A 26,485-nucleotide genomic window follows, 5' to 3' on the forward strand; every position below is an offset into this window, starting at 1 on the left:
CTGCAGGGGCTGTTACTTTAGGTGTCTCTGATTGCACCACATACCTACGAGGTTGGATCTAGCGGGGATGATCGAGGGTGAATGACCATTATCAAGGGTGGATGAACTGGACCATCACGTTGGCTTCAATATATGTATGATGTGAACGATTGCAGGTGGGCTCACAAGCTGGAAATACGACGACAATTCACTTCACGAACATGCAGTGATGTAATTAGGTACTGGATTCACGGTCTGACTATCTTGACGATGAGATTTCACGAACATCAAGTGACGTTGTTCCTGGCTTCACGGTCTGACCATCTCGAGAGTAACAGCAAAGCGTGAACTATGTCTGCCTTTCTTGCTGGTGAAGTAAATATGTTTCCTCTCCTGGCTTATAAATGTCTTCAGGCACTACCATCCTTCGCCCTGACGCTCTCTCTTTCCCACCGCACCACACTTTCGACACTGTTGACGGCGATCAAGGATCACAGGTGAGAGAAACGTTTCCCATCAAAAGATGTTGTGACCAACGTTGCTGATCTGCAGTAGTGCCCCCAAAGCATCAAAGCCCACACAGTCGGACGAGGCCTTCCAATTGCAAAAATCTCGCCACGTGCTCCTTGACCATGCTCTCGACACTGAAACGCTTGCTCCCAATAACATTCATCCTCCTCGTGTTCCTGATCAATCTCTGTAAAGCGGCCGGTCCATCCTTTGTGCAGAATGGAAGAAGCAATGACGATCTAAGGCAACTCTCCGCAGCCTTCAGAGACGCAGTCAACCTTGCCAGAGTGGCTATAATTGCATTCAATGGGGAAAACTGCAACATCGCCACCGATGCTGTCTTTGATCGGTTCTTCCGTCCTCAGGATGCCACTTTCGTCGAGCAAATCCTTCGTACCATTGCCAACATCGACCTCAACCTGCAAATCCATCCCGACACCATCCTAGGAGTCCTTCGTAGCACTCCGTTGAACCCCACCTTTGATCGCTTGTCCATTTCGATCGGAGACCACCCCAGGGGTCATCATTCGGAGTGCAGAAATGGAGTTCCTGGAATGAGATTGTTTGCGTACACGGAGGAACAAAGAGATGGGAGTGCGTACATCAGCGTTTGTGACGTATGTCTCAAGTATCCCACAATAGGAGATATAACCCACGATACATGGCCGAATGGAACGCCAAAAGGTCCTGGGTATGGCTGCAATGGGCTGTTGAATAGAGAAACGGAATTCATGCTCAGCTGCGGTGCTACACTCCTCCATGAGATCGTCCACTGGTCAGCGCTATTTCGAGGCATCCCTACCTTTAACCAGCTGATACCGTTTGATCATACAACTGGCTTTCGAACCATCGACGACTTTGAAGGGCCCGATCCGGCAAACGGGGCTGGGTTTTATAACGCGAAGCGGCTTAAAGATTTGGGCCATAACCCTTTGAACAACGCTGACAACTATCTCATGTTTGTGGTTTCGAGTTACTGGAGGTGGCAATGCGGTAGGGAGTTTGGTCCAGCGCTGTCGATTCGAGATGATTCTGCAAGATGGGACCAGATACATGGTATAGTCAGCACAAGCAGTTCTGGTATAAGGAGGCATGTGATGCACAAGAAATGGACACCTATCAACAACCAGTCTAGCACGGAGCCTAGTGAGCACAACGACGAAACCTGAGACTCCGAGAGATGAGAAAGATGAACAAGTAAAAAGTACCTAAGTAGATAGAGTGAACAAGAACTTGGGTACCTCCAGTCCATAGGGACGAATAACAGGCCGGAGATAAAAGTGACGCGCTCGGTGTTAAACCCGAAGAGGCATTTTCGATTTTTGCCTGGAGAAGAACGTCCAGGTTCATCAGAGCAATCATGACATGGTTACAATTCTGCCTGCCAGGTATACTTACAACGTTCGCCGCCTTGTGATATGATCAAGGTCTTGTGCTCTATACTTCCAAACCTCTTCTGATCAACACTCGTCGTGCAAATATGGAGAGCATGCGTCTGCTCCAGCGCACAGCTCTCGCACAGCTCCTTGAAGCGAGGCCTGCCGCCCTCCGTCGCGCCTTTCATCAGGTCGAACGAGCGTCATCACAGCCCCTGCGCACAAGAACGGTCCCGCACGGCATCCAGGCAAGAAGATCATATCACAGTAATCCGCAGCAGTTCTCCCGTCCAACACTCTCAACCTCCTCTTCTCCATTCCGCACTCCCACGCGCCGCACACCTCACACCACCATCGGCCGACCCTCGAGCAACACACACCACTACAACCGCCGCAACGGAGGAAGACGATGGAATTCGACCTCGTCGACCCCAGAGGAAAAGTTAACTCTATCACAACGGCTGAAGAAATTGTCCCGTGAATACGGCTGGTCCGCGCTGGGTGTGTACCTCTTGCTGACGGCGGCCGACTTTCCCTTTTGTTTTCTGGCGGTGCGCCTACTCGGCACTGACCGCATTGGACATTGGGAGCACGTCGTTATTGAGACGGTTAAGTCATGGGTCAAGTGGCCACTGCCAGCCACTGCACAGACCCAGCTCAACTCGGCGGGTGACTTGATAGAAGAGGCTCTCCGCATCGACGGCGACAAGGCCTCCACAGAACAGCACACTACTTCACCAAGGCTACTTGAGGAAGGCCAGGAGCAGCATGACGATGCTGATGAGGTTGAGGATCACGGGTACAAGGCGGCCCAGGCGGCGAATTCTGGCGCCAATGCTAGTATGTTTATCTTTGTTCGGGGTTTCGAAATGCTATAACCAGTGAATGAATGCTAATGAACAACTCCTGCGCCACAGGTATCTGGACACAGCTCGCTCTCGCCTACGCTATCCACAAATCCTTCATCTTTATCCGTGTCCCACTCACCGTCTCCATCACCCCTAAGGTCGTCAAAACTTTAAGAGGCTGGGGATGGAATATTGGCAAGGTCCCGAGCCGAAAGGGCATTCAAGGCTCCAGTTCAAGTCCTGGTTCTAGCTCCGGTGCAACTGGTGTCAACACCAAAGGCAGCAAGGTCAAGCCCGATGATTGAACCCAGTGAGGTGTTGCGTAGGTACCACGGGTGTATGGCACGGCATGGCAAAGACAGGGCAGGGCAGGTCAAGCAGAGAGAGCTTGTCGGGCTAAGGTCCCCCTCGTCCATTTGTTTACAACAGACTCCTCTCGCACATCTTGTACAACACCACCAGACAAAAGACGGAGATGACTGAATCTGGCACATGTCGCAAAGCCATTTGACCACATGATGCAGATATTAAATAATGTACATGCTTATTCTTTGTCTGTCTCACGAGACAAGCTAGCTTCTCTCCAAGCTCATAGGATCCCTCCCATCCGTCGTCAGCAACTGCCACGTCTTGCCCGTGGAATCCGTCAGACTCCACTCCATCGTCTCAAAGTAGCTGCCCTTTTTCCTCAGACTGACAAATCTGGTCAGAGCCTGCGATTTTGTGCCCTTGACCCAAAAGCTAATGTCGATAGTGCCATGCAGTTGGTTCAACTCGCCTCGAATCCACGGGGTTTTGCTGGCAAAGTAGATTTCGTCGCCGAGAATCTCGCGCGCCGTCTCGTTGGTGCGCAGTGCGTACATGATCGAACTGACGGTTGAGGACGTCGACTTTTGGTAGTTGAAGATGGCGAGGCTGGAGGCAGCCACAAGGACGAAGAATATAGGTAACGTTTTGACCCAGATCCCCGTCTTGGGCAGTCGAGGCAATTCCCGATCTCCTCGTCGAGAGAGCAGCGGCCCTGATCCTTCGTCTGGTGGAGGTACGAGCGGTCGCACGATTCGCGACGCCGAGGGGCTATTCGTCGTGGATGTGAATCGAACAGGTATGGTCCTGCAAGGTCGACTGGGAAAGAGGACTGATGTGCGGTATGAGGATTGGAGGGGAGAGCGAAACATTGTGCTGGTAGGCTTCCACAGCCCAGTAGACGCAGTGAGGAGACTCCTCGACCGCATGTTGGACATTTTAGGTTGAAGAGGTACTTCTCAAAAGGCCTATAAGAGACTCGTTGTTGCTGTTGAGCTGGGCGAGTCTGCTACATCCATGGCCGCATCGTCGTTCCTCCAAATAAAAGACATCATGAGATGCGGCAAAAGATACTCAACCGTCTCAAGTAGCTTCCTAGTCGGCAGTTGCCAAGAAAAGGAAAATCCACTCCTAACTCACCTCCTTCAGGGCGAAGGTGATGCCGCCCTAACCTCCCGTGTCTCACCTACCGTGGGGGCCTCAGGCCGCTTGGGCTGTGGTCTTATCATGCGTGCATGCACTACTCCGCAGGTACTTGGGCACGTTCTGGGTCACTGATGATCAAGCCTAAAGACGCTAGTTGGGTTGTAGTCCATATTGGCTGGAACTGTGCTCGCGACGAAGCGCGATTGAAAGGCAACACAGTCGCAAAGTTCTACAGTACCCTGGGTGTAGATGCATGGGAACGACGTGCTTACACAAAGTCACGTGTGAAACCCGTCGCACTTTTTGGGCGCGCACTTCCAAGGGAAGTGGTACTACTAGGGGGATTTCAAGTCCTCATGGATTCATCCTCTGTCTAATATGCACGTAGAACTCCTCCTGCTTCACGAAGAAAGCGTTGTGCAACTTCCACGGCGTTCCCGGGTGGGCTAGTTGCAGCTACGGGCAACGTCAGAAAGGCTGGACATACAATATGGGGGAGACTTTACCTCGAATTTTTGCAAGATGGCAGGCACCAGCTTGAAAATCTCTAAGAAGCTGATGTTTTTTCCTATGCAGGTCCTCGCTCCCGCCCCGAAGGAGAGAAGATGACGCTCCATGCTGGCACGCTGCTCGGCGGAAGCATTCAACCAACGTTCTGGATTGAATCGGTCTGGATGTGCGCCAAAGACCGTCTGGTCCCGGTGGATAGTCCAGGCGTTGCATCCTACGATGGTACCTTTAGGGAGGGTGGTGCCACCAAGGGTGAGGCCGCCAGACGGGACGACCCTCTCCAACGTCATTCCGACTGCTGGGTGGATCCTCAGAGCTTCCTTCACCACTGCTGAAAGATATGGGAGCTCATAGACATCTTTCCACTTGGGCAGAGCCATACCGCCGGTGGACTCGTCTAAGCTTCGCAATACCTTTAGTTCCGCCATCAACTTCTCCATGATGGTCTCATCTTGTAGGAGGTGGTAAAATATGGTGCGTAACGTGATGGCTGTTGTATCGGAGCCCGCAAATACGTTTGCTGCCGTGAGGCCCAGGACTCGTCCCGGATGCATAAACTCTGGCTGGTTGGCACTGACGTTTAGGAATCGAGAGAGAAAATCGCTAGAGCTGGACTTTTTGACCGCTGGGTCGAGATTATCGAAACCCAGCTTCGACTGCTCCAGTCTCTCCGTGATTCGTGACTTGGCAAAAGATACCACGGGCGTTTCAGAGCTGCCAAAGCCAAGTTTACTTGCCCATAGTCGGATTGGATTCTTTAATAAAAGTCTGTCCAGGACTGGGAGTTGGCCGATCTGTGTAGATGGGAAGAAAGAGATTAGACATGCTATCATGCAGCCGCACCAGAGAACTGACCACATTCGCATAATCCAAGAAGCTGTCATTACTAGCAATAATACCCTCGACATCGACTCCACGTTCGATGAAGCCCAGGCGTTTGGAGAAAGTAAGTTCTCCGATCACGTCAAAGGCGTAGAACTGAAGCCATCGTCCAAAGTCACATACTGTATGCTTGTCTGCAAACCGTCGTTGCAATTCCTGCAAGAAGATTGTCGTGGTGGAATCAACAAGATGTTCGAACCCTACGAGAGTGCTCATGGCATAGGCATGGGACACGCATCGTCGGAGTTGGGCATGAAATGCTTCGTCGGTCGAATTGAACATGCCCTGGAGCACACGGCCATCCTTTGTCACTGTTCGCTGGACAACGTAGTAATCGGACTGTCGGTGAAACAATCACAAATGTCAGAAAAGAAAGGCCAGCAAATTGAAACTGTTCAAAACTTGCTCAGAGAGAGAAAGCAAGGAGATGATGTCTCACACCTTCACACAGCCAGCATTTAGGCCATAGATGGCCTTGATGGCCGCCGGATCGCTCACAGAGACGGAATTTGGCCCGAGGCGCACGAGAGAACCATATTTCTCGTGAAGGCGGATGTGGTGTCGTTCTGGATGTCGTCCGAGTGCGACGCTTAAACGCCACCAATCTGTGTACGCTGCCCAAAATGGTCCTTTGATCTGGCTAATACCATAACCATACTTGTTGAATAGAGCTTTGACGATCAACCCTATAAACAATAGGAGGATAGTGACAGTCGGCTTTAGTAACGTTAAAACTGACATGATAGTTGCGAAGACATGTACGTTGGCTGCTATAGCTGACTCTTCATATACTGTCGACTGTAAAGTACCGTCCTTCAACCCAGCAGCTCGGGAATGGGAGTAGCGACACACCGTAATCTATTTAGGCTAGCTGTCGGAGAATGACTGGGGATAGTCCGTAAGCGTTCTGTTATGAATCGGACGGACGCCCGGGGCGTCCGCACATTCACATAGGTTCCCGTGGTTCCCTAGCTAGGGCACAGTCAGTACTGTGTGGCTTCACACTAGACGAGTCAGGATCCTGATTGGGGTTTTGCCATTCTGTGATGTGAAAGTAAATCTGCTAGAATCCGGCGATCGGATCCCTCGAAGAACGGCACATAGCAGTGAACAAGGGTTTAGAATATTTATTGGAATGTAGGTTCAGGATCACCTAGTGTCGTTATCTAACTATGTAATAGCTCAGAGCGAGGGAGAGAGAGAGACAGAGAGAGAGAGAGAGAGAGAGAGGAATATCTCTTCCTAGACTAGATACAGGCAGCGGCGAAGTATATTGAATATAGGCTTTTTGGAAGGAGATAACGAAAGGAGCTCGGCTCCTGGCAACAATATTCACGGCAAATACCGTGAGGCGGGGAATACTGGGGTATTCCCCGTGGGGGTCTCCGTGCCTGTGTGACACGCAATGCCAGGTATGAGTACCTGGGTACCTACTTAGTAGTTAGCACATATGTTTTTGCTGGTCCTTACATTTGGCATTGTACTTCGCTGTTCGTCACATAATCTGCCTCTCACAAGACTGGTCATCGATATTCAAGGCAAAGATGATTTCCCTGCAGATTGCAGTGCTCGCAGCCTCTGCAGTATTGTCTCTCTTCATTCTTCGCCATATCATTATCCTCAAAAGGTACCCCTCTGCACCAGGGCCTCGAGTTGCGCTTTTATCACGTCATTGGTACGCATGGAAAGTATGGAAAGGGAAGTTTGAAACCTGGAACATGGCGCAGCACCGGATTCATGGCAAGGTCATACGAGTGGCTCCAGACATGTACAGCATCGACGACTTAGAGGCGATGAAGAGAATTTACGGTGTCGCCTCAGACATGCCAAAGTCGAATTGGTACGCCGTCTGGTCCGCTAATGGAAAGAGGGGCAACAATTTGTTTTCGTTGGAAGATCGTCATATTCATGGTCAAATGCGTCGTAAAGTCGCTAGCATGTATTCAATGTCCACCATCAAGCAATACGAGCCGTACGTCGACAAGTGTAATAGAGTTCTGATGCAGCAATTCGAAAAGCTCGAGGCGGCAGGACAGGCTTTCGATCTGCAGAGGTGGATGCAGAGTTACGCTTTCGACGTGATCGGTGAAATCACCTTTTCGAGCAGCGTTGGTTTCATGGAGGCCGGTGGCAAGGATATTGACAATATCATGAGTCTGCTCGACTCGTTGAACTCCTTTTGCACCATTATTGGCATTGATCGAGGCCTCTTTCCATTACTGTATGCGAAATTCGGTATCCCTTCTGCGGGATTACTGACCTGGGTGGAGAAGCTCAGTCAACTACGCAGACAGTCCATTGGAAAACAGGCGCCTGGTACGATTCAGGACTTCCATTCAAAGGTGGATGCTTTGAAGGAGAAGGATCCAGAGGGCGCTTTCATTCACAATGTTGATAATACTCTGGTACAGAACGTGGCTGCAGGAAGCGATACAACGAGCATTACTCTCACGGCGATTCTATTCCATCTGGCGAAGAACCCTACTGTTATGAAAAAATTACGTTTTGAGATCATGACCGCCATAGCAGACGGTAAAATCTCCAGTCCAATCACATTTGACGAGGCACAGCAACTACCATATTTAGCGAACGTCGTAAAGGAGGGCATGCGACTTCATCCTGCAGTCGGTCTGCCTTTGTGGCGCGTCGTTCAGGAACCTGGGGTGACTTTAGCAGACAAGTTTTTCCCTCCGGGAGTAGGTCTCCCCTTCAAAAGAACCATATCCTCTTAATGGCTAACATCAGTACTGCAGACTGTCGTGGGTATAAATGCTTGGGTCGCTCACAATAACAGCGAGGTTTACGGTCCCGACGTCAATGAATTCAAGCCTGAACGCTGGGATCCGTCGATGACGCCTGCTGAGCAACTGATGCAGATGGAACGATACTATATACCCTTCGGCGCCGGGACACGCACTTGCATCGGCAAGAATATATCTATACTAGAACTCATGAAGGTTATCCCTGAGTTGCTTAGGCGGTACGAAATCGAATTGATTTCACGGGAGATGAAGACACAAAATCATTGGTTTGTGAAGCAACATAATGTGATGGTGCGAATTCGGAAAATATGAGCAACACTCAGGGTTACGAAAGCCGTGCTAGTTTAGCCTCAGCTGCCATTGCTCTTCATCATCAATCTACCGTGCTTTTCTATTTCCCCCGTGCAAGTTATCAAGTGTATGCGAGCCTCGTATCATGAGAGCAATGGGCTGTTCTTGTCCAGCATCTATCCTCGAGCCACAGATGTTTCCAATGACATGGTTCGTAACGGACCGATCGTACTCGGTGAATTGTTCCGGACGCTGGTCGGAACTCGCTAGGACAATTGAAAAGGCTTCTTGAATCCATTCACCTTTTATGGGTCATTAGGTTAATTTTCTCAAGTTTTAGGGGCTTCAAGAGATATAATTAAGATGTCTAAGAGTCCCTCCAGATGCTAAGGGTAACTCTTCTCTATATCAATACTTGTATAAAGAGATTACCAAGTTTCACGCCTAAAATTGCTTCCTTAGCGCCTATTTAGCCGATTTAGGTGCTAATCAATGACATCATCCTTCAATCCAGGATTTGATAATGGTTGGATACCACTGACCTAGCAGCTAGTGTTCTTGTGCTAAAGCTCTAGCCAAGTTAGAATTCTTCTCTCTCTAGCAAATTAGGATCTGTACGAGGTTTCCCACTACCTGCCACATTCTCTCATCAAATGGATACCCATTCCAAGGATACGTCCGACTTTCTGTCGCGAGCATATGCTCTCAACAGTGTCTCAGCAGCCCAGACTCTCTACAACGAGTGGGCCGAGTCCTACGATACATATCTGGATCTTGAGGGTTATGCCTTCCCCGAGCGCGCCGTCCAAGTTTTGCTGAAAGTTATTCAGCGGGAGACTCTAGATGAGTCTGTCAAGGTGCTAGATGCTGGCTGCGGAACCGGCCGAGTTGGCGCAGTGCTTGCGCAAAAGGGAGCTCGCCAAATCGACGGCATTGATCTCAGTCCAGGCATGCTGGCCCAAGCAGAGAAGTCTCATCATTATGCCTCCCTTCAAGAGGTTGACCTCACAAAAACGATTCCAAAGCCCGACGAGTCTTATGATGTCGTCATCTGTGTCGGCACCCTGACCCAAGGCCATGTTGGACCCGCTGTGCTTGATGAGTTTATCAGAGTCGTCAAGGTCGGCGGCGTCGTAGTGGCAACCATCCCCGACACCGTTTGGGAAGCGGCTGGATTCAGCACAAAGATCGACCAACTTCTCTATGATGGTCGGGTGGCGCTGCTGCGGTCTGACGCTGTAGGTATCCTCAAAACCACCACTTCGGGGGCAAGAATACTGGCCCTTGAGAGAAAATAGTGGTGAATGGATGTCAATCCGGGTCTGAAGACAAATCTTGGGGGCAATATTTCCTAGTCACCTGGATGGCTCCCTCACGATCCTTCCGGGTCTCGGCTCCAGAATTTATAAGGGCCAAAGAGCCAGCCCATCCTGGTCCGCGAAGCCGGGATCTTGAATACGCTGCTCAGGGGACCCGTCAACTTTTGGTAGGTATAGTCGGTCCACAAGACGCCCCAACTCAAACCCGTCAGCACATCAACCCTTGAGCCCTGGAAGGTTGCGCCAACCCAGTCGGTGAAGTTGTCGACCCATTCAGGAAGAAAACTGTCTCTCGTGGTGGTAGTGGCAAGGTCCGAGCTAGAAGTACGGCTTCCTGAACCGAAACTAAATGTCCCGTTGGACACGATGTTGACGGCTGGGCCCATCATGAAGCCACGAGTATAGTTGAACAATGGGGTCGTGACGTCTACCTGAAGTCCTGGTGAGAGGGCAAAGCCAAGCTCAAGGTCTGGGAAATCCATTGTGGCCCGGACGTAGTCAAAGGTCAGGCCGCTGGTCGAAGGTGGCCCAATGCCCAGTTTAGCTGCATCCAGATCGATTGTGCCATTCTCTCCTCCTCCCAGCAATTCAAAGTCAAAGCTGATTGGATTCCAGCTGTAGGAGTAGTCGATGGTCACTGACCCGTTGGAGCCTGAGGAGAAGACTGAGGACAAGTGTACGACAAAGAAGAGATCGATTTCGAGCTCCCTGAGCGCGGTGGAGCAGCCGCCTAATGGAACCGCCGCAATTCTCACATATGCGGTCTCCTTGACTCTCTGGAATGGATCTCGACATTGCATTCGTATTGATGCTCGGTTCTTGAGGCTATAGTTGTGGAAGGAGAGTGTGGGTGGAAAGACGGTAGCGGCATTCTCACCGAATCGGAATTCTAGGTCCCAATCAAGGAGGTCAACTGTGGCGATGAACTTGCTTAGTGGCTGTCGCAGAAGAAGACCGAGAGGAAAAGAAAAGAAGAAATCAAACTTACTATCACATCCGTCGAGAAATCCAGCGTCGCTACTTTCCTGACGCTTCTCCAAGTCTGGAGCGGCCACGTCCAATGCGCCCAGACCAGGGAGACCGTCATTCTCGTCTGTCCAGATCGGTTCGGCATCCCTTTTCTGCGGCGCCGCTGTGATGAAACCAATCGGAGCAGCCACTGCCGTGGCTGGGCTTGGTGTTGGTTTCAAATTGTCAACAACCGCACGTTCAAGCAATGTCGCCTCTGAGGTGCGAGATACTTCTGTCGAAGTTGTAGTCGAGCTACTGAGAATGGTGAAGCGTTTCAAGACCTGGCTGGCGCTAGACAATGCCTCTTCGGCTTTGGCTTCTGCACGCTTCAGGCCATCGATGTCCAGCAGTTTGAGCGGGAAGGGGATATCGCCCGTGGTGATCAATTTCTCGGCGTCGATCTTGAAAAGTTGCTTCCACCAGGTCCCGGAGTCTCTGTCCCGGGGCTCTTTATCGCGACGGAATGCACATGTTGCCTGAGGACCAGAGGGAGAAGAAGTACTGCCCGGAGTTGTCGTGATTGTGGTTGTGGGAGGATTAGTTGTCGTAAAGGGTGGGGATGAACTCGTGATAGTCACTCGTGGGTCTGGAGTCCGCCACAGTTCTACCCAGTATTTTCCGTTCTGGTAAAATTGATACAATTTGTATGTGAAGCCCTCCCAGCCCGGCACCTGAGGCAGTTTGGACAGGTCCAAGTCAACAGTCACATCCGGCGTGTTGAAGGCGTCGTCTAGGGTTCTCTGTTGCATATCGTTGATATACATGATCTTCATGCCTTGGTTCACTAGGGTGATGGTGTTCTGAATGGTTTGGACTGTTGGTTTGGCCAAGCTAGGAATTATTTTGACTACGCTGAAAATGTCTGCAATTCCACGCTTCGAAACTTGGTGGGCAATTGGCAGATCGCGGCGTACATTCCTCGGCTGGTAGAAGTCGATATTTCGCTCACTGGCATTTCCAATAGGTCCGGGAGTAAAGTAATCATATTCCTCAGGGGCGGTATCCAAGGAACCCACCACGGCACGAAAGTCGTCTGCATATGCCTCATAGGTGATGGTGCGATTCAGCCAGTTGACATTCAGCAGGTCATGCAATACAACCACAACATACTGCATGTCTGGGTCGTTGATTGCCTCATAATACCTCTCCTCCTCGTCGTGGTCAACAAAAACCACATCGGGATCACTGTATCCTAGCAATGTCCAGTCCGAGATGTCTCCGCAATATGAGACCCAGTCATTTGGAATGATGATAACCCCGGATTCGAACGTCTCTCCCCACTCTTGAAGGGTCCCATTGATCGGGAGATCGTCGTCAAAGTACAAGGTTAGTTCGTTATCGGGACAGTCAAATTGGATTCCCATGTCCGGACCAAGGAGGTAAATTTCCTCTTGCAAGTACACGAGCATGTCATTGTCATTGTCATTGTCATCGTCGTAATCCTCGGGCGAGATGGATGCGAATGGTGGGGGCGACGAAGATGACATTGTCGAAATAGTGACAGAAGTTGTCGTAGTCATAGATGACTCGCTGGTTAGCCATGTTGATGTTGTCGTAGATGACTCGCTGGCTAGCCATGTTGATGTTGTCGTTGGAGGTAGCGTGGGAATCGTGAAATCAAGCCAATCATTGCCGCGTTTCAAGAGCTGTCGATCACGAACTGGTATGACTTTGGCATACACCGTTGTCGTCGTGATCGATAGCACCCAGATCAACCGTTCCAGATACATTGTCTGTGACTGCTTGCAATTGATGTTTGACCAGAAATGATGGAGCAGAACATGAGGTAGTCTGTACTAAAAGGCTTCTGGACGAGGCAGCACGGCGTAGATATGGTTGCTGTGGTAGCTTCCTGGGACCTTCATCTCGCATCGTTTCCCTGGGTCACGAAAAGATCCTGACGTTCAATGCTTATAACTGCGAACTAGCGGACGATGCTCACCGTTGAGAGAATATTCGAAACATCCCATGGCCCACAGAGTGTCTCCGAGCTTGTAGAGGCCAAAGAAGACTATTGACCATCTCCAGAGAAACTTGCATACACTAAGAGCATCAAAGACAACAGGAGAGTCCACTTGAGTCTGATCGGGTCCAACCTGGCGTGTGCTAAAAATTCCAAGACAAGCTAGCAAGTTGGTGATTTCTGAATCTTGGGAAGGCTCGGTTTATACAACCATGATAGCGGACTTATGGCGTTGTGTCAATCGCGTGGTTGCGTGGTTGCCATGTAAACATCAACAAATGCCCCGTGTGCTAAGAGCACAGACCTTGTTCCCGGCCAGGTGTGTGGCACTAGAAGGAGACCATCGACATTGCGCACGGGCCTCAAAAGGAGATGAGGCTCATCGGGCGCAATGAGCATATCGAATTCTAGTGTTTATCATTGAAGCCGTTGCCAATGCCCTGGAAGATTTGCAGCTCTCAAACATCTCTCGAACATCTGCTCTTGCTGGTCAGCATCTGCCTGATATCACAAAAAGCTCCTCAGCCGGCAATCAAGGACCGCGACCTTCACATACCAGATTCACTCATCTCTTCTCTCCATTACAGTTCCTCCTTACTTTACTTCTATTATTGATCCCTTATATCGATGATGAAAAAGCCCCAACAGACCAACATGTCAAAGGCCATTGTGGCGGCCCTATTAGTATCCCAAATTTCCCTCTCATGTGCAAAGCTAACAAGTACACCAGTTGCTTACCTTGGACTAGGAGATGGCGTAGGAATTCCGGTAATAGACGCGTACGATTTGGAAGTGAACGATGCGGGAGTGTGGAGTAAGTACTTCAACCGGCGAAATTTCGAGCGTCAGCCTTCCCAACAGCAAAATGCTGATAAGAAAAATAGATGTTGATGTCGGCGGCGACTACCAATGGTCTAAACCCTATACGTTGCACAGTCAAGCGCAAAGGAGAGGGCTTCAACCGTTGGAATCCAAGGCACTATCGCCCCAGTATTCCATCGATTATGAGACTACAGGGACCTGTTCAAGCGACATCACCGTGATGGACGCAGACACAGGAGAAGTCATCGTTAAACCACGAACTCTCAACGTTGGACTGTGGGGGATAGAACAGGACAGAAGGATCGTATTTGGATTGCGGACGTATGCAACACTTGGTGTTGCGATCAATTGTGGTCAGGTATCGTGGTCTATCACCACTTACATGGCTCATTATACGTTGGGTGCAACCACTTCGGACGAGTCCAAAAGAAGAGCCCGGACACACCGTCCGCCATTGATTGCTATCAGGTCTGGGTTCTATTAAATGGGCTGACAGGTCAGAAGCATTCATTAAACTTTTGTATAGTATAGTTCATGCTTTTATATCGGAGTTCGGGGAGATGATATATCAGGGCGACCTCTGCCAGTGGCGTTCTTGTAAGGCGTCTCATCCACCAATCATATCATGTGAACCCCACCCTTTGTCATTGTCACCCGAACCTAGAGATAATGTCGTGATTAGAATACGAGCGAGCTCAACTTCATAGGGTTAGATCTGCGGAAGACGAGATGCATCTGGGAAGACATTATTGCTGCTTGCTCCTCGTCAACTCAAGGATTTCCTCCTCGCGTGACTCACCACCGAACACCCAGCATGGCCTCAACCGGCTTAGTTGAATCATTCGTTTCAGCGGTGCAAGCCAGCCTCTCGGTGCTTCTGGTCATCAGCTATGGCGGCATTGCCGCTTATCTCAACTTGCTCGACTCCAAAACCACAAAAGCAATTTCCAAGATATGTGTGCGAATGTTTCTGCCAGCCTTGTTGATGGTTCAAATCGGCTCAGAGCTACACGCAGGCGCAGCACATCGATATTTGCTCATCTTTGCATGGGCTCTGATATGTCATGCTATCTCCTTTCTCATTGGCATCTTTGCCCACCTGTTCATGGGAATGCCTGACTGGATTACGGCTGCGATCATGTTCAACAACACGACCAGCTATCCACTCCTACTGATTGCAGCCTTGCAAGACACTGGGGTGTTGGAAGCTCTCATAATGCCCGATGAAACCGCGCGCCAAGCCGTGGAAAGGGCAAAATCGTATTTTCTGGTCTTCGCCACCGTTTCTAGTTGTCTCACTTTTGCCGTCGGCCCTCGCCTCATTGATTCTGAACATGGCCACGACTCTGACAAAATCTCCCAAGACTCAGAATCGCACAGCAGCGGGGATGTTACCCAGGCAGATGAAACCACAGGCCTCCTGCCGCAACGAGAATCTCTGGTTCAATTCTCCGATCCGTTTAGACAAAATTCATTCTTCCCATCTCTGAGAAAGAGATCCCAGACAAGGGTGAGGCTGCTGCCGGATCGCAGGGCCTCGGTTGTCCCACAAAAGCATTGGGCCACTCTCGGTCCAAGGTCAAAATGGTGGCTGTTGTTCATCTCTGACTTTTTCAATGCTCCCCTTTTGGGAGCTGCAGTTGGAGCTATAATTGGTCTAGTACCCGCATTACATCGTGCCTTTTTCAACAGTACGAAAGATGGCGGGATATTCACGGCCTGGCTGACGTCGTCTTTACGCAGTATTGGCGGTCTCTTCGTCCCTTTGCCCGTGGTGGTTGCTGGCGTGTCACTCTTCAATTCATGGCGAGACGCGAGGAGCTCTGGTACAAACAGTCGGCAGATTCCCTGGATTACAGTCGTTTTCATTCTGGTGATACGCTTTGTCATATGGCCACTAGCCTCAATATCTCTCATCTATGCTCTTGCGTCTAAAACGAACCTCCTAGGATCTGATCCCATGCTGTGGTTTGCATTGATGCTGATGCCAACGGGGCCACCGGCGATGAAATTAATTACTCTTGTTCAAGTCAGCAATGCAAGCGAGGAAGATGAGAAGACAATTGCCGAGTTGCTCACAGTACGTTAACAAACTTTTGATCTGAATGACGCTGACCTTAACAGATCTCATACCTTCTATCGCCAATTTTGTCTCTGACTGTGGTGGGAAGTCTCCGAGCCGCGGAGCTGGCAGTTTGACTGAATGATGTTCACAACATGAACAAGATTTGGAAACCAAAAAGACCCGCTTGCACCGTTCGTGTCAAACTCCACGCCCATGGCCTTCCCAACCTGCATCGTATCTGGCGTACCTCAATATACCAGTCAATGGGATGGCGGGATGAAGGCTTCAGCTGTCATCCTCAGGTCAATATGACTCGAGAGGCTATCGACGTCAAAACAAAACTACCATCCCCAAACTTTCTTGTACCTTTGGGCACTACATTCCGACATTAGTCTTGATTTGGGGCCGCATAATTGCACTCCAAGAAGGCTTCTTCAACACTACTCGGCATTCAGAATCAATAGTCCAGGCGCTCTATCTGTCTCATCACCCTTGCCAGGAGTATCGGCCACTTCTGCTTGAGTTGAGAACAATCATCCAATACATCAACGCCATGAAGGCTCCAAGGCCGACGAAGGCAATCCCAATAGGGCCACCGCACTTCTCGCTACGGAAAACACCATGTTCTCATTCAAGACTTCCGTCGTCATTGATTGGCGGCAATTGCGTTGATCTCTGAGAAGTTCTAAGTTCATCGTCCGCACTGTCTGCGGAGCCCTTGAACGACCGACGACACGTAAAACCCCAGTATTTGGATTCAGCATAAACCCGGAAATTGTCTGCATTATCGACCGATCGAATTTGTTGCGCATGAAACGACCCATACCCATCGGGTGGATTGGGTCCCTGAAAGTCACCAATTTGAGGAATTCCCACCGAATTCTCTTCTACTATATGGTCAAAGTAGGGCACATCCTGAAATAGCCCATACCAGTGCAGCATCTCGTGCAGAAGGATCCCTCCGGGGGATGTCATATACTCGGAGTCATGGTCGCCAATACCGTCGCAGCCCCAACCAGGTTCTCCGCGCTTGGAGGGATCTGATGGGTTCTCAATCTCTGAAAGACTGGGATATCGCCAGATTGTGTCGCAGAGAGAAATATAGGCCCAGTCGCCAAGTGCTCGACTCGTGTAACAAAATGCAGCGGTCGTTGATGATGTACTGCAATGTTTTGCACTTTCAGGAATATCAGGATGATCCCCAAGACTGATCTCGAGCTTCGAGAACATTGGGTTCAGGCTTGTAAAAGCCTCGCTGGAAAGGAGCTCTAGGGATGTATTCTCGTCAAGTTCAATCTCAAGCGGCATATTGGCCAGAGTTTTGAATATATTGTGCACGAAAACAGCATCCAAAGCTGTGAAATATCGCTGATACACCTGCCAGCAGAAGTTAGCATTTGTGGTTATGGAAGATTATCAAAGCCAGAGATTATTGCAGGGACCTAATCAATGCACTGACCTCTTCGCAAGGATCGAATGTCGCAGCGGCAACCCTCGCTAGCTTCACAGCATCCTGGAAAGCCTGTCGAATATCTTGAACCCGCTCTTCGCTTGCGTTGTCTATGTTGACAATGTCCGGCAGACTAGCTTTGGCCACTATGCCGAGCTTCAAAATCATGACCGCAGTCACAACCATCGACCAGAATATATGCATATCTTTCGTGGAGACTCACGATCACTGATAAATGGTGTTTTCACGTTGTTTTATGTCAATGGAATGATGCATAGATAATTAGAACTGTGGAGAGACATGATGGAAGAAATATAAAAGACGTTGCAAGCTGTTTAGATCCTCAAAGTCACAAAGAGATCCCATCTTCACTTGAGGCAGGGTTTACACGGCACGGCACGGCATAAGTCACCTCTGTGCCTACGTTGTGAGTGTCGCGGGGAGAGGGACAAGTCAGTGATGCACTAGGAACAAAGAGGCCTCTGTGAAGGAGGAGTTGGCTTCACCTATCAAAACAAAGGTAGATCCTAAGTCTCCGTAGGATATAGCGAGAGAAAGTGAAGTTCGAGTGAACAACAGGCTGAAAAGGACGTCTTACATCTTGGACTAAAGAAATACCACTAAACGAAAGACTTATAAGGATTCATAACGGGTTGAATGATAGCAGAATATTTGAGAAGATATGACGGCCCTATCTTAATGATCATGTTTGTCCAACTAAGATATTTGATCTTTGATGTCTCCTGTCAGGGGAAAGGAGTATTTACAGCCTTGCGGAGCCTCGTCGGAGAAACTGTAGTTCCGCCAGTGCTGCCCAGCCTTGCCAGGTACGAGGCAGGCGCCAAGGACGCGTCAATGACAACTTGCGGACATGCGAATCGGAGACTCATCTCGACAACCAGATCAACAGCAACAGAGTTCCAGTTTTCTACTCTATCACTCTTCTTGCACATTCCATTAATCTAGACATCCTCTCCGCTTGCCTGCACCTGTACTTACCTCCTACCCCGATCCCCAATCAATCACATCCACCCCCACGATCACGAGCCCAGCGCAGTCACTCTGCCATCATGGCTGATACGCCCCTCTTCAAGCCCGAGAAAGATTACACAAAAGAGGCAGACAAAGTACTACCGGAAGCAAAAGCACTAGCTAAGGTATTCGAGATGCGATTCAGCAAGCTGTTATGGTTGCTAACTTCTATCCCAGAAAGACATCCAAAAGGGTATTGACAAGATCTTACTTCTCGAGAAACAAGCCAGACAAGTATGATTGAGAAGCCTATCGAGCCTGGCATTAGGGTGTGCTGACACTCGATACTAGTCTTCGGATCTTGCCACCACATCAAGATGTTTGGAAGCCATCGTGACAATATGCAAAGACGCTGGCGACTGGAGCCTGCTCAATGAGCAAGTTCTCCTTCTCTCCAAGAAGCATGGCCAACTCAAGCAGGCAATCACAAGAATGGTCCAAATTGTCATGGGATTCTTGGAAGACACACCCAACTTAGATACTAAGCTCTCTGTGATAGAAGCCCTACGTACTGTGACGGAAGGAAAGGTAGGGATCATGTTCAGACCTCTTTCGCAGGGTTCTTGCTGACTTGTTGCCTCAGATTTTCGTGGAAGTAGAACGAGCCCGGATCACACGCATCCTTTCCAACATCAAAAAAGAACAAGGAGATATCAAATCGGCCGCCGAGATCCTGTGTGAACTGCAAGTGGAAACTTTTGGCTCCATGACCAGAAGGGAAAAGACCGAGTTTATCCTCGAACAAGTGTCACTCTGTATACAAAACGAAGATTGGATCCAAGCGGGTATCCTGAGTCGCAAGATTAGTACCAGATACTTTGCCAGGAAGCCCTCAAAGACCCCCGAACAACTAGAGAAAGAGAAGAAAGAGGCGGAAGAAAAGGAGAAGAATAGGTCAGCCGATGACCCCCCAGTGGAGAAACCGGACGATGTCACAGATTTGAAATTGCGGTATTACGAGCAACAAATCACTCTGGCTAAGCACGAAGACAAGTATCTCGAAGTCTGCAAGCACTATCGGCAGGTTTTGGATACGGAATCGGTCGAGAACAACCCCGAGCAACTGCATGCCGTCCTCCAACGAGTCATTTACTTTGTCCTCCTGGCACCTTACGACAACGAGCAATCCGATCTCCTCCACCGCATCCATCAGGACTCCCGCAACTCCCAAATCCCCAAAGACGCGGCGCTGCTTAAGCAATTTACCATCCACGAGTTGATGCGCTGGCCAATCGTCGAGCAACAGTATGGAGAGCATCTTACAGCGACCGACATCTTTTCCAAAACCGCTGATTCAGGGGATGCGAAAGCCTTGACCAGATGGGAAGCTCTCCGACACCGTGTCATTGAGCACAATGTCCGAGTCGTGGCCAAATACTACACGCGTATCACGTTCCCTCGCCTCACCCAACTTCTCGATCTTTCCGAGGACGAAACGGAGAAATACATCTCGGACCTGGTAACCAAGAAGACGGTATATGCTCGGATCGACCGGCCGGCACGGGTGGTGAGTTTCGAAGTGAAGAGAGGGCCGGACGAGGTGCTAGACGAATGGGGCAACAGCATGAAGGGGCTTCTCGGACTGTTGGAGCGAGTGGGTCATTTGATGCAACGAGAAGAAATGATGGCCCGGATTCAGCCAGGCAGCAAGGACGATGCAAAGAAGGGCGTCAAGGCATAGCGTGCCGTGGAAGCCGGACTGCCATGAAGGGACCCACCAAAAGACACCATGTATTTCTAATGAATCAGGGCCTGGCTTGGTTCTGAGCGCGATGCTGTGAACCCGAGAAGGGATTATCACATGCCTTGCATGCGTTGCCATCTGCCCTCTGGCTCTTGTTGGGGCATTTCGAGGCGGGGGTGATATGGATACAAGTAACCAGTCGCCCATGTTAAAAGAAGCTCTAGAACAATGGCACTTGAATTGCCCCTATTCAATTGTGTCCACAATTACTTGGATTTGGGAGATCAACTCCTGATTCACTGGTGCACAGGCTTCCTCCTACGCGAATGTTCTGCCCTCTGGACGAGAGACGTTGTGCAAGAGCCACAGCGGTGTCGTGAAACCCCGCCAAATCTCATGCTCTTTGACTACCTTGCGGCACTAGCCAGGTAGGTTTCCTTCTTCATCTGATCGCTCACGCTGACCACAATCTCGGTAGCGGCACCATGTTCAGCGTCCCTATCGGCGTGAGCATGGCCTTGGATTCTCCACATTCGTTTCTGCGCCTTGATCGCCTGGCACAACAGGTACACGTGCCACATATATGCCAAGACGACGAGCCAGCCTACGACAGCTTTGGCAATGCTCACTTCATGTATCCCATACATGAAATGGCCACGTACTTGCACTGGGCAAACCTCCTGTCCGGTGGCATTTAGGGGCGGCAGCTCGCAGTGCATCCAGAAGGAGAGGGTGGTGATCCAGCCGGCAGCAATGAGAATGGTGCTGGGAATTAGTACGATGTAAGCGGCCCTCTTGGCGAGATGTGTGGGATTGTGGTGATGCATGACGAGCTCGAAAGCGAGATGGACAAGGGAGGCGGTAGGGGCACTGAGGGTGTAGAACATGAGGGCAGTTTGAGGTTGAGAATCTCGGTCTTTGCTGGTGTCTGTTGTACTGGGCTCGTCGGTGGCCGCTGCATCTCTCATGGCAGGCTCTAGAAACAGATCTGTAGAGGCCTGTCGTTTGCCGAAGATGGAATCGTTAGCTTCGGCGGAGGGATCTCGAGCTAATTGATCGGCAATAGATGTGTGAGGTTTGGCGATACAGTATGCGTAGATGGCGCCAAGGATAAGGGTCGTGAAGACGAACATGATGAGAATGGGGACGATGATATTTCGGAATTTTTGTAGACGAGCAAGCGAGGGGTGGCGTGTGCGGGTTGGCAGTGTCGATGTCGAGTTGGTTGATCGAGTGGTGGATTCGGTTGGGGTTCGAGCTGGTCGAGGTTCTGAGATAGGAAAGCCATTGCTGACACGGCGGGTCGTAAAGCGCATGATGGAGGTGATGGCGAAGGACAGAAAGAAGATGTCGTATATTAGGTGGTTGTGGGACTCTATGTCCCTATGGACTGACTTCTGCGGTCCCGAGCGATTGACGTGTAGCAGAATATAGATTAATTAGAGGCTACCAGCGCCTGGATCAGTCGAATAGGGAGAGGGTGGTTTCGAGAGAGCAAGCACGGGATAAGGAAGGAAAGAGGCAAACCTTTGGGAGGAGATGGAGGGACAGGAATACATATCAAGCTTGTGTCGATGTAGTACACTAACGTGTTTGCTGCCATCTTGACTGCAACAACATATCGAACCAACCACTGGTGCGCGGCAAATGGTACAAGCAGCCCAGAATGTGGCCATAGCCACACAAGTTCGTAGTCTGCACGCACGAGAAGTTTGGCCATGTTGACCAAGTGGTTTTGATTGATGTTAACCAGTGGTCTAAGGACGTCTGGAAGGCAATGAGGTCGCAATGACGATGTTGGGGAACAGGCGACCAAGAGGTTGACCAGTCGATGCTATTCTTGACATCGCGGCTAAATGAGGTCGATGTGCGAAATGCCATGTGAGCCAATAGAGCAGATCATCTGCGTAACGGCTTCAGACAGGTGGTTGGACACCAGCCGTTGAACCGGCTATGTAATGGCGGCTAACAGGTAAATGAAGACTGGGTTTCATGATCATTGCGACTGAAGCCATTGGGGCTGGGTTGGGCGTTTAAAGGAGGTGTTTGCTGTTTCAGAGCAACCCTGTCGTTGTGCCATTTTTGGCCCAGCACAAAAGAGCCTCGTACGTTTCAGATTCCCTGATTTCAGAGAGTACAGACCTACTCCGAACAGACCTACTTCGAACAGACTTTTGATCAGAGGAAGAAGGCTGATAGTGTGCCAAGAGCGACGCTACGCGCCAGGCGTTGGCATGCGATTCTTGGAAGGCACGACTGTATATGTCGATAGGCAGGAACGACAGTAAGTAGAGTGTGTCGACAGCAGTCGCAGCTGCCCAAAATATCAGCCAGAAGTACACGTGAGTCAGGTTGAGACTGCGGCCTTCACGTGCTTCTTCTGGCCAACGTGGCTTCATCAACTTCCATCATTCTCTACTACTACACATCTATCATCCATATCGCCATCAAATTGATGGCGTTGCCTCTGTCATTCAGTATTCCTTTGCCTAACAACAACGACTCTGACCCCCAAACAGGACCCCGGATCAGGTAATTGGAGAAGCCTCGGCCCGCCACAGGTCCTGGGCTGTATATTGGCGGTATTGGCTCGCCCCCCCTCCCATCATGGCTATACCACCGGATACCGGCACCACCAACATCGTCTTTAGTTATGCCGAAGAGCTTATCCAGTTTGGCTGTGACGGGACCCCAGAATCGACGCAGTCACACCTCTTCCTCGGCTCCTCGGTCCTTAAATGTCTTGAGCTGCAAGAGGTGGACAGGCAGGCAGGCAGATTGACTAATCACCTCGCCCACCGCTTGGTGACGTGGACAGTAAACCGTGAGGATGCCAATCGTGATGGTGCAAGCACGGTGAGTCAACAACTACCAGTGCCCAGAGCTGCGCAAGCTGGAGAGCCCCTCGGCCCCCTGGGCGCCTCGGGCCCTGTCCACTGCTCTGTTCAGAACCCCAAACTCTTCATGCATCCCCATATCCATATGCCTTGTCTCCTGAGTACCAAGTTACCAATATGTGTACATCTGCCGGGGATCTGAGAGCTCCCCTGCAAGATCCACCATCCCCGCTCTCTGGATCTTTTATGCCACCTTGATTTGTAAAAAGCTCCAGATGATTACTTGTTCCCACAATGCCGTCAATCGCCTGTCTGTCGTCGAGGGTTTCCAATCCTTCTCGGTGAATCTTCTCTTCACTGTGAGCGACATGCCGTGAAGAGTGCAACCTTCATTTCTTTGGAATACTAGTTGATATCCCCAGAGACAACTCTTATGCTAGTCTCCACTCTCGGACTTGACTTTGAGCATGTACTCGACCCCCATGCCGGATGAGGAAAGCGAAAAGGATCGCCATCTAGAACAGCCACTAAATCCGAGTCGGCCCCTAGTCGTGCCCGTCGAGTCCAACGTCTCAAGAGCTCTTGACGCAGAAGCAAATTTCAATCCTCACACAGGGCATCCCGTTGATATCTCCGACAATGCCACAGTTGATGTCGTCGTCGAGGACGGACCCCCTCCAGATGGCGGCTTGAGAGCTTGGCTTCAGGTCTTGGGTTCATTTTTCTTGTTCTTCAACTGTTGGTATGAGTGGACAATCTTATCGGGATCTCGAAAGATATACTAATGCCATTCGCAAGGGGCACCGTCAATGCTTTTGGCGTCTTCCAAACCTATTACCAGGACAATCCCTTGTGGCACCAGACCCCTAGCAATATCTCCTGGATTGGGTCCATTCAAGCCTTTCTACTTCTTTTGATCGGCGTCTTCACCGGTCCGGCATACGATGCCGGCTACTTTCGCGCCCTCATCATAGCCGGTGCTGTCCTGATTCCCTTTGGCTTCATGATGACCTCGATCGCCAAGACATACTGGCAGACGATGCTCGCTCAGGCCTTTTGTATCGGCCTGGGGAACGGCTGCCTCTTTGTGCCCAGTGTAGCCATCATCCCTCAGTATTTTTCCAGGAAAAAGGCGCTGGCCAATGGCATCGCCGCCGCGGGTTCGAGTTTTGGAGGCGTCGTCTTTCCCGTTGTTTTCCGTGAACTCGAACAAAAGGTAGGGTTTGGATGGGCCACGAGAGCCATGGGGTTCATCTCACTCGTCACCGTGTCGTTTGCCGTCTTGGTGATGAAGCAACGAGTCCAACCTAGAGGTAAACGGCAGCTGGTAGACCTGACGGCCTTTCGAGATCTTCCATACATACTTTTCTGCATTTCCATGATGATGGGCTTCATCGGCTTTTACGGGCCGATCTACTACATTGGGCCCTACTCGATTCAACGCGGCCTCACCAACGAGAATCTCGGCTTCTATATGCTACCCATCCTCAATGCGGCTAGTGTTCCTGGTCGAATTGTGCCCAACTTCCTCGCTGACCACATCGGCCCTTTAAACCTCTTGGTGCCGTGTGCGCTCGTCACAGGAGTGCTGGCCTTGGTCTGGGTTGGAGTGCGGACGTTTGGCGGCATCATTGTCTTTGCTGTTCTCTATGGATTCTTTTCCGGCGGCTTTGTTTCCCTGCCGCCTGTGGCCATCGTCACGTTGACCAAGGACATGAGCAAAATCGGAACACGCATGGGCCAGTGCTTTGTCTTCTCTGCCTTTGGCCTCTTAATGGGTACCCCTGTCTCGGGTGCCATCCTGCGCAACACCGGCTCATGGCTCGGCGTCCAGCTGTTTTCGGGTCTGACCATTTTTGTGACAGGTGTATTGCTGTTCTGTGCCCGCTTCGCTGCTGTGGGTGCTAATCTGAAGCAGAGAGCTTGAACGAGAGGCAACATCTCCATGACCTTGGGCAATCTGACGGGAAATTCCGAGCCCAACAAGGACTACGATGGGCGTCAATTGATGATAAGATAATGGTACCATGGGTTTTCAATTGACTGCGCATGTTCACTTGTATGTATGTCCGGATTTTGGAATGGCCCATGGGTGTGGTCGGTCAAGTTCTCGTGATCTCACCCACCCAACCTTTACGACGGCTTCTGGGTGAACTCGGCACCTGCTCACCAACTTCCGACATCAATCAAATTCAACCAATTGACAACACCCATGGCCTTGACGAGGTTTCCCTTCAGGTCCAGATGGACGCCGTCATATTTAGTGGCTTGAATACTCATGTTCCACGTTCCCATTGTCTCAACCCCTCTCTTTTCCGCCTCGAATCTAACACTCTCCTCAAAGACCATTAATGCCTTGTCGCCCTGCGATACCAGCCACTGGTCTGGTTTCTTGATCCCTGCAGCATTGGGTGGGATGAATAACTTTGGCCAGAGCACAGCCGACGAGGGTCGCTGATGGTGGCGCCGATCAAGATACGGTGCTTTCTGTGACGCAGATTCGAGAATTCCATCTAGCCAATTGACCGTCGCTTGGATATCGAGATCGTTCCAGAGTCCGTGTCCAAACACAAATGCGTATGGTCGCTTAGGCTTTTTCGCGGAGAGGAGGTCTTGAAAGCGGCTAACCTCATTCGGGTCGAGGGGAAAGCGGAGCATCATTTCGATGACGAGATTGACAGGCGAGGACTTGTTGGGCTCGGGGTTCCAACAGGCGAAAGAGTCGGGGTCGTTCTGGAGAACTGATTCGGTAGAGAAAATGCCTTGGACAGAACAGGATTTGACATCCATCTGATGATTGCAGAAACAATCTCGTCTGGGACGACAGTTAGTCATGGTCTAGGATATGGACACATATGAACCCTCGAGGACATACAATTCCTGATCATCAAAGTTCCAATTGGTGACTGCACCATAGCCCAAGTCCTTACGAAGTAGCACGTTCAATGCGCCTACAACGTGCCTCATCATGCTGTCCCCGACGACAATGATCTTTTCGAAGCGAGACAGGATGTCACATATCTCATCGGTGGTAAACCATCGCATGTCGCAGTCGAGGGGTATAAAGGGACGATCAAAGCCAATTCTCCCTCCACCAGAAAATGCACGCAGGAAATCATGGCGGGTCGGACATAATGGGGAGAAAGCGGAGTGGAGATCGAGCGAGGAAATCTGACAATTGCTGTGGTTCCGGTAAGTGTAATGCTGGAATGTGTCGATGGTGTCGGGAGCACGAAAGTTCGTGTTCTCTGGCGGAGGAAAAGCTGGGGCTGGTCGTGTTGTCCCGGAAGTGTGGGCGATCTCGATCTGGGGTTGTTGGGTCAAGCCACAAAATGAACTTGTCTGATTGTGGTTGAGATTGTTAGCCGAAAGATGGGAGGGGGCATGGGTTTCGGTGTTCGCTGGATCTGATGGACTCACAATGACGCCAAAGGATGTGAGACTGCGTAGAAGGACCCAGAACAGTAGGAATAGAGCGGCCACTTGAACAATTGGTCTCCTTGCATAGATCGCAGCCCTAGCTAAGCAATCGACAGAAGCCATGGTCTTGACATTGGCGTGAGGGTGTTGAGATTGGCCGCAGGTTTTTAAAAATGAGTGATCTGATCTCAGTTCACAAGACAGAAGACCACGTGGTTCGGATTATTGTTGATCCCCCTCAAAGGGACTGATCAGAGGCAGACACGAGAACA

General features: G+C 50.5%; 11 protein-coding genes across 11 annotated transcripts; 7 read left to right on the forward strand and 4 right to left on the reverse strand.

Moving 5' to 3' along the window:
* Nucleotides 1-611: 611 nt before the first annotated feature.
* Nucleotides 612-1,658, forward strand: PV10_08048 (uncharacterized protein; the record flags this gene model as incomplete). The annotated part of the gene is made up of 1 exon (XM_016373020.1): nt 612-1,658. One exon carries the CDS (start codon nt 612-614, stop codon nt 1,656-1,658), a length of 1,047 nt encoding a protein of 348 aa, XP_016219931.1.
* Nucleotides 1,659-1,674: 16 nt separating this feature from the next.
* On the forward strand, nt 1,675-3,298 carry PV10_08049 (uncharacterized protein). Its single transcript, XM_016373021.1, has 2 exons — nt 1,675-2,705; nt 2,783-3,298. Exons 1-2 carry the CDS (start codon nt 1,970-1,972, stop codon nt 3,016-3,018), a joined length of 972 nt encoding a protein of 323 aa, XP_016219932.1. The 5' UTR covers nt 1,675-1,969; the 3' UTR covers nt 3,019-3,298.
* PV10_08050 (uncharacterized protein) lies at nt 2,697-4,059 on the reverse strand. Its single transcript, XM_016373022.1, has one exon. The coding sequence runs from the start codon at nt 3,955-3,957 to the stop codon at nt 3,286-3,288; it is 672 nt and encodes a 223-aa protein (XP_016219933.1). The 5' UTR covers nt 3,958-4,059; the 3' UTR covers nt 2,697-3,285.
* Nucleotides 4,060-9,149: 5,090 nt separating this feature from the next.
* Nucleotides 9,150-12,447, reverse strand: PV10_08051 (uncharacterized protein). The gene is made up of 2 exons (XM_016373023.1): nt 10,918-12,447; nt 9,150-10,842 (listed from the first exon to the last, which is right to left on the reverse strand). The coding sequence occupies exons 1-2, from the start codon at nt 12,425-12,427 to the stop codon at nt 9,983-9,985; spliced, it is 2,370 nt and encodes a 789-aa protein (XP_016219934.1). The 5' UTR covers nt 12,428-12,447; the 3' UTR covers nt 9,150-9,982.
* On the forward strand, nt 9,264-9,908 carry PV10_08052 (uncharacterized protein; the record flags this gene model as incomplete). The annotated part of the gene is made up of 1 exon (XM_016373024.1): nt 9,264-9,908. The coding sequence occupies one exon, from the start codon at nt 9,264-9,266 to the stop codon at nt 9,906-9,908; it is 645 nt and encodes a 214-aa protein (XP_016219935.1).
* Nucleotides 12,448-13,295: 848 nt separating the features above from the next.
* PV10_08053 (uncharacterized protein) lies at nt 13,296-14,361 on the forward strand. The gene is made up of 2 exons (XM_016373025.1): nt 13,296-13,717; nt 13,788-14,361. The coding sequence occupies exons 1-2, from the start codon at nt 13,531-13,533 to the stop codon at nt 14,207-14,209; spliced, it is 609 nt and encodes a 202-aa protein (XP_016219936.1). The 5' UTR covers nt 13,296-13,530; the 3' UTR covers nt 14,210-14,361.
* Nucleotides 14,362-14,539: 178 nt separating this feature from the next.
* Nucleotides 14,540-17,301, forward strand: PV10_08054 (uncharacterized protein; the record flags this gene model as incomplete). The annotated part of the gene is made up of 2 exons (XM_016373026.1): nt 14,540-15,805; nt 15,850-17,301. The coding sequence occupies 2 exons, from the start codon at nt 14,540-14,542 to the stop codon at nt 15,922-15,924; spliced, it is 1,341 nt and encodes a 446-aa protein (XP_016219937.1). The 3' UTR covers nt 15,925-17,301.
* An 843-nt stretch (nt 17,302-18,144) lies between these two features.
* Nucleotides 18,145-20,596, forward strand: PV10_08055 (uncharacterized protein). The gene is made up of 5 exons (XM_016373027.1): nt 18,145-18,397; nt 18,450-18,506; nt 18,564-18,800; nt 18,856-20,384; nt 20,435-20,596. The coding sequence occupies exons 1-4, from the start codon at nt 18,311-18,313 to the stop codon at nt 19,951-19,953; spliced, it is 1,479 nt and encodes a 492-aa protein (XP_016219938.1). The 5' UTR covers nt 18,145-18,310; the 3' UTR covers nt 19,954-20,384; nt 20,435-20,596.
* On the reverse strand, nt 20,364-21,272 carry PV10_08056 (uncharacterized protein; the record flags this gene model as incomplete). Its single annotated transcript, XM_016373028.1, has 1 exon — nt 20,364-21,272. The coding sequence occupies one exon, from the start codon at nt 21,270-21,272 to the stop codon at nt 20,364-20,366; it is 909 nt and encodes a 302-aa protein (XP_016219939.1).
* A 1,291-nt stretch (nt 21,273-22,563) lies between these two features.
* Nucleotides 22,564-24,720, forward strand: PV10_08057 (uncharacterized protein; the record flags this gene model as incomplete). The annotated part of the gene is made up of 3 exons (XM_016373029.1): nt 22,564-22,812; nt 23,234-23,535; nt 23,592-24,720. 3 exons carry the CDS (start codon nt 22,564-22,566, stop codon nt 24,718-24,720), a joined length of 1,680 nt encoding a protein of 559 aa, XP_016219940.1.
* A 239-nt stretch (nt 24,721-24,959) lies between these two features.
* On the reverse strand, nt 24,960-26,336 carry PV10_08058 (uncharacterized protein; the record flags this gene model as incomplete). The annotated part of the gene is made up of 2 exons (XM_016373030.1): nt 24,960-25,608; nt 25,669-26,336. The coding sequence occupies 2 exons, from the start codon at nt 26,334-26,336 to the stop codon at nt 24,960-24,962; spliced, it is 1,317 nt and encodes a 438-aa protein (XP_016219941.1).
* Between the last annotated feature and the right edge of the window lie 149 nt (nt 26,337-26,485).

This window comes from Exophiala mesophila (assembly GCF_000836275.1).
Source record: "Exophiala mesophila strain CBS 40295 unplaced genomic scaffold supercont1.6, whole genome shotgun sequence".
Lineage (NCBI taxonomy): Eukaryota > Fungi > Ascomycota > Eurotiomycetes > Chaetothyriales > Herpotrichiellaceae > Exophiala > Exophiala mesophila.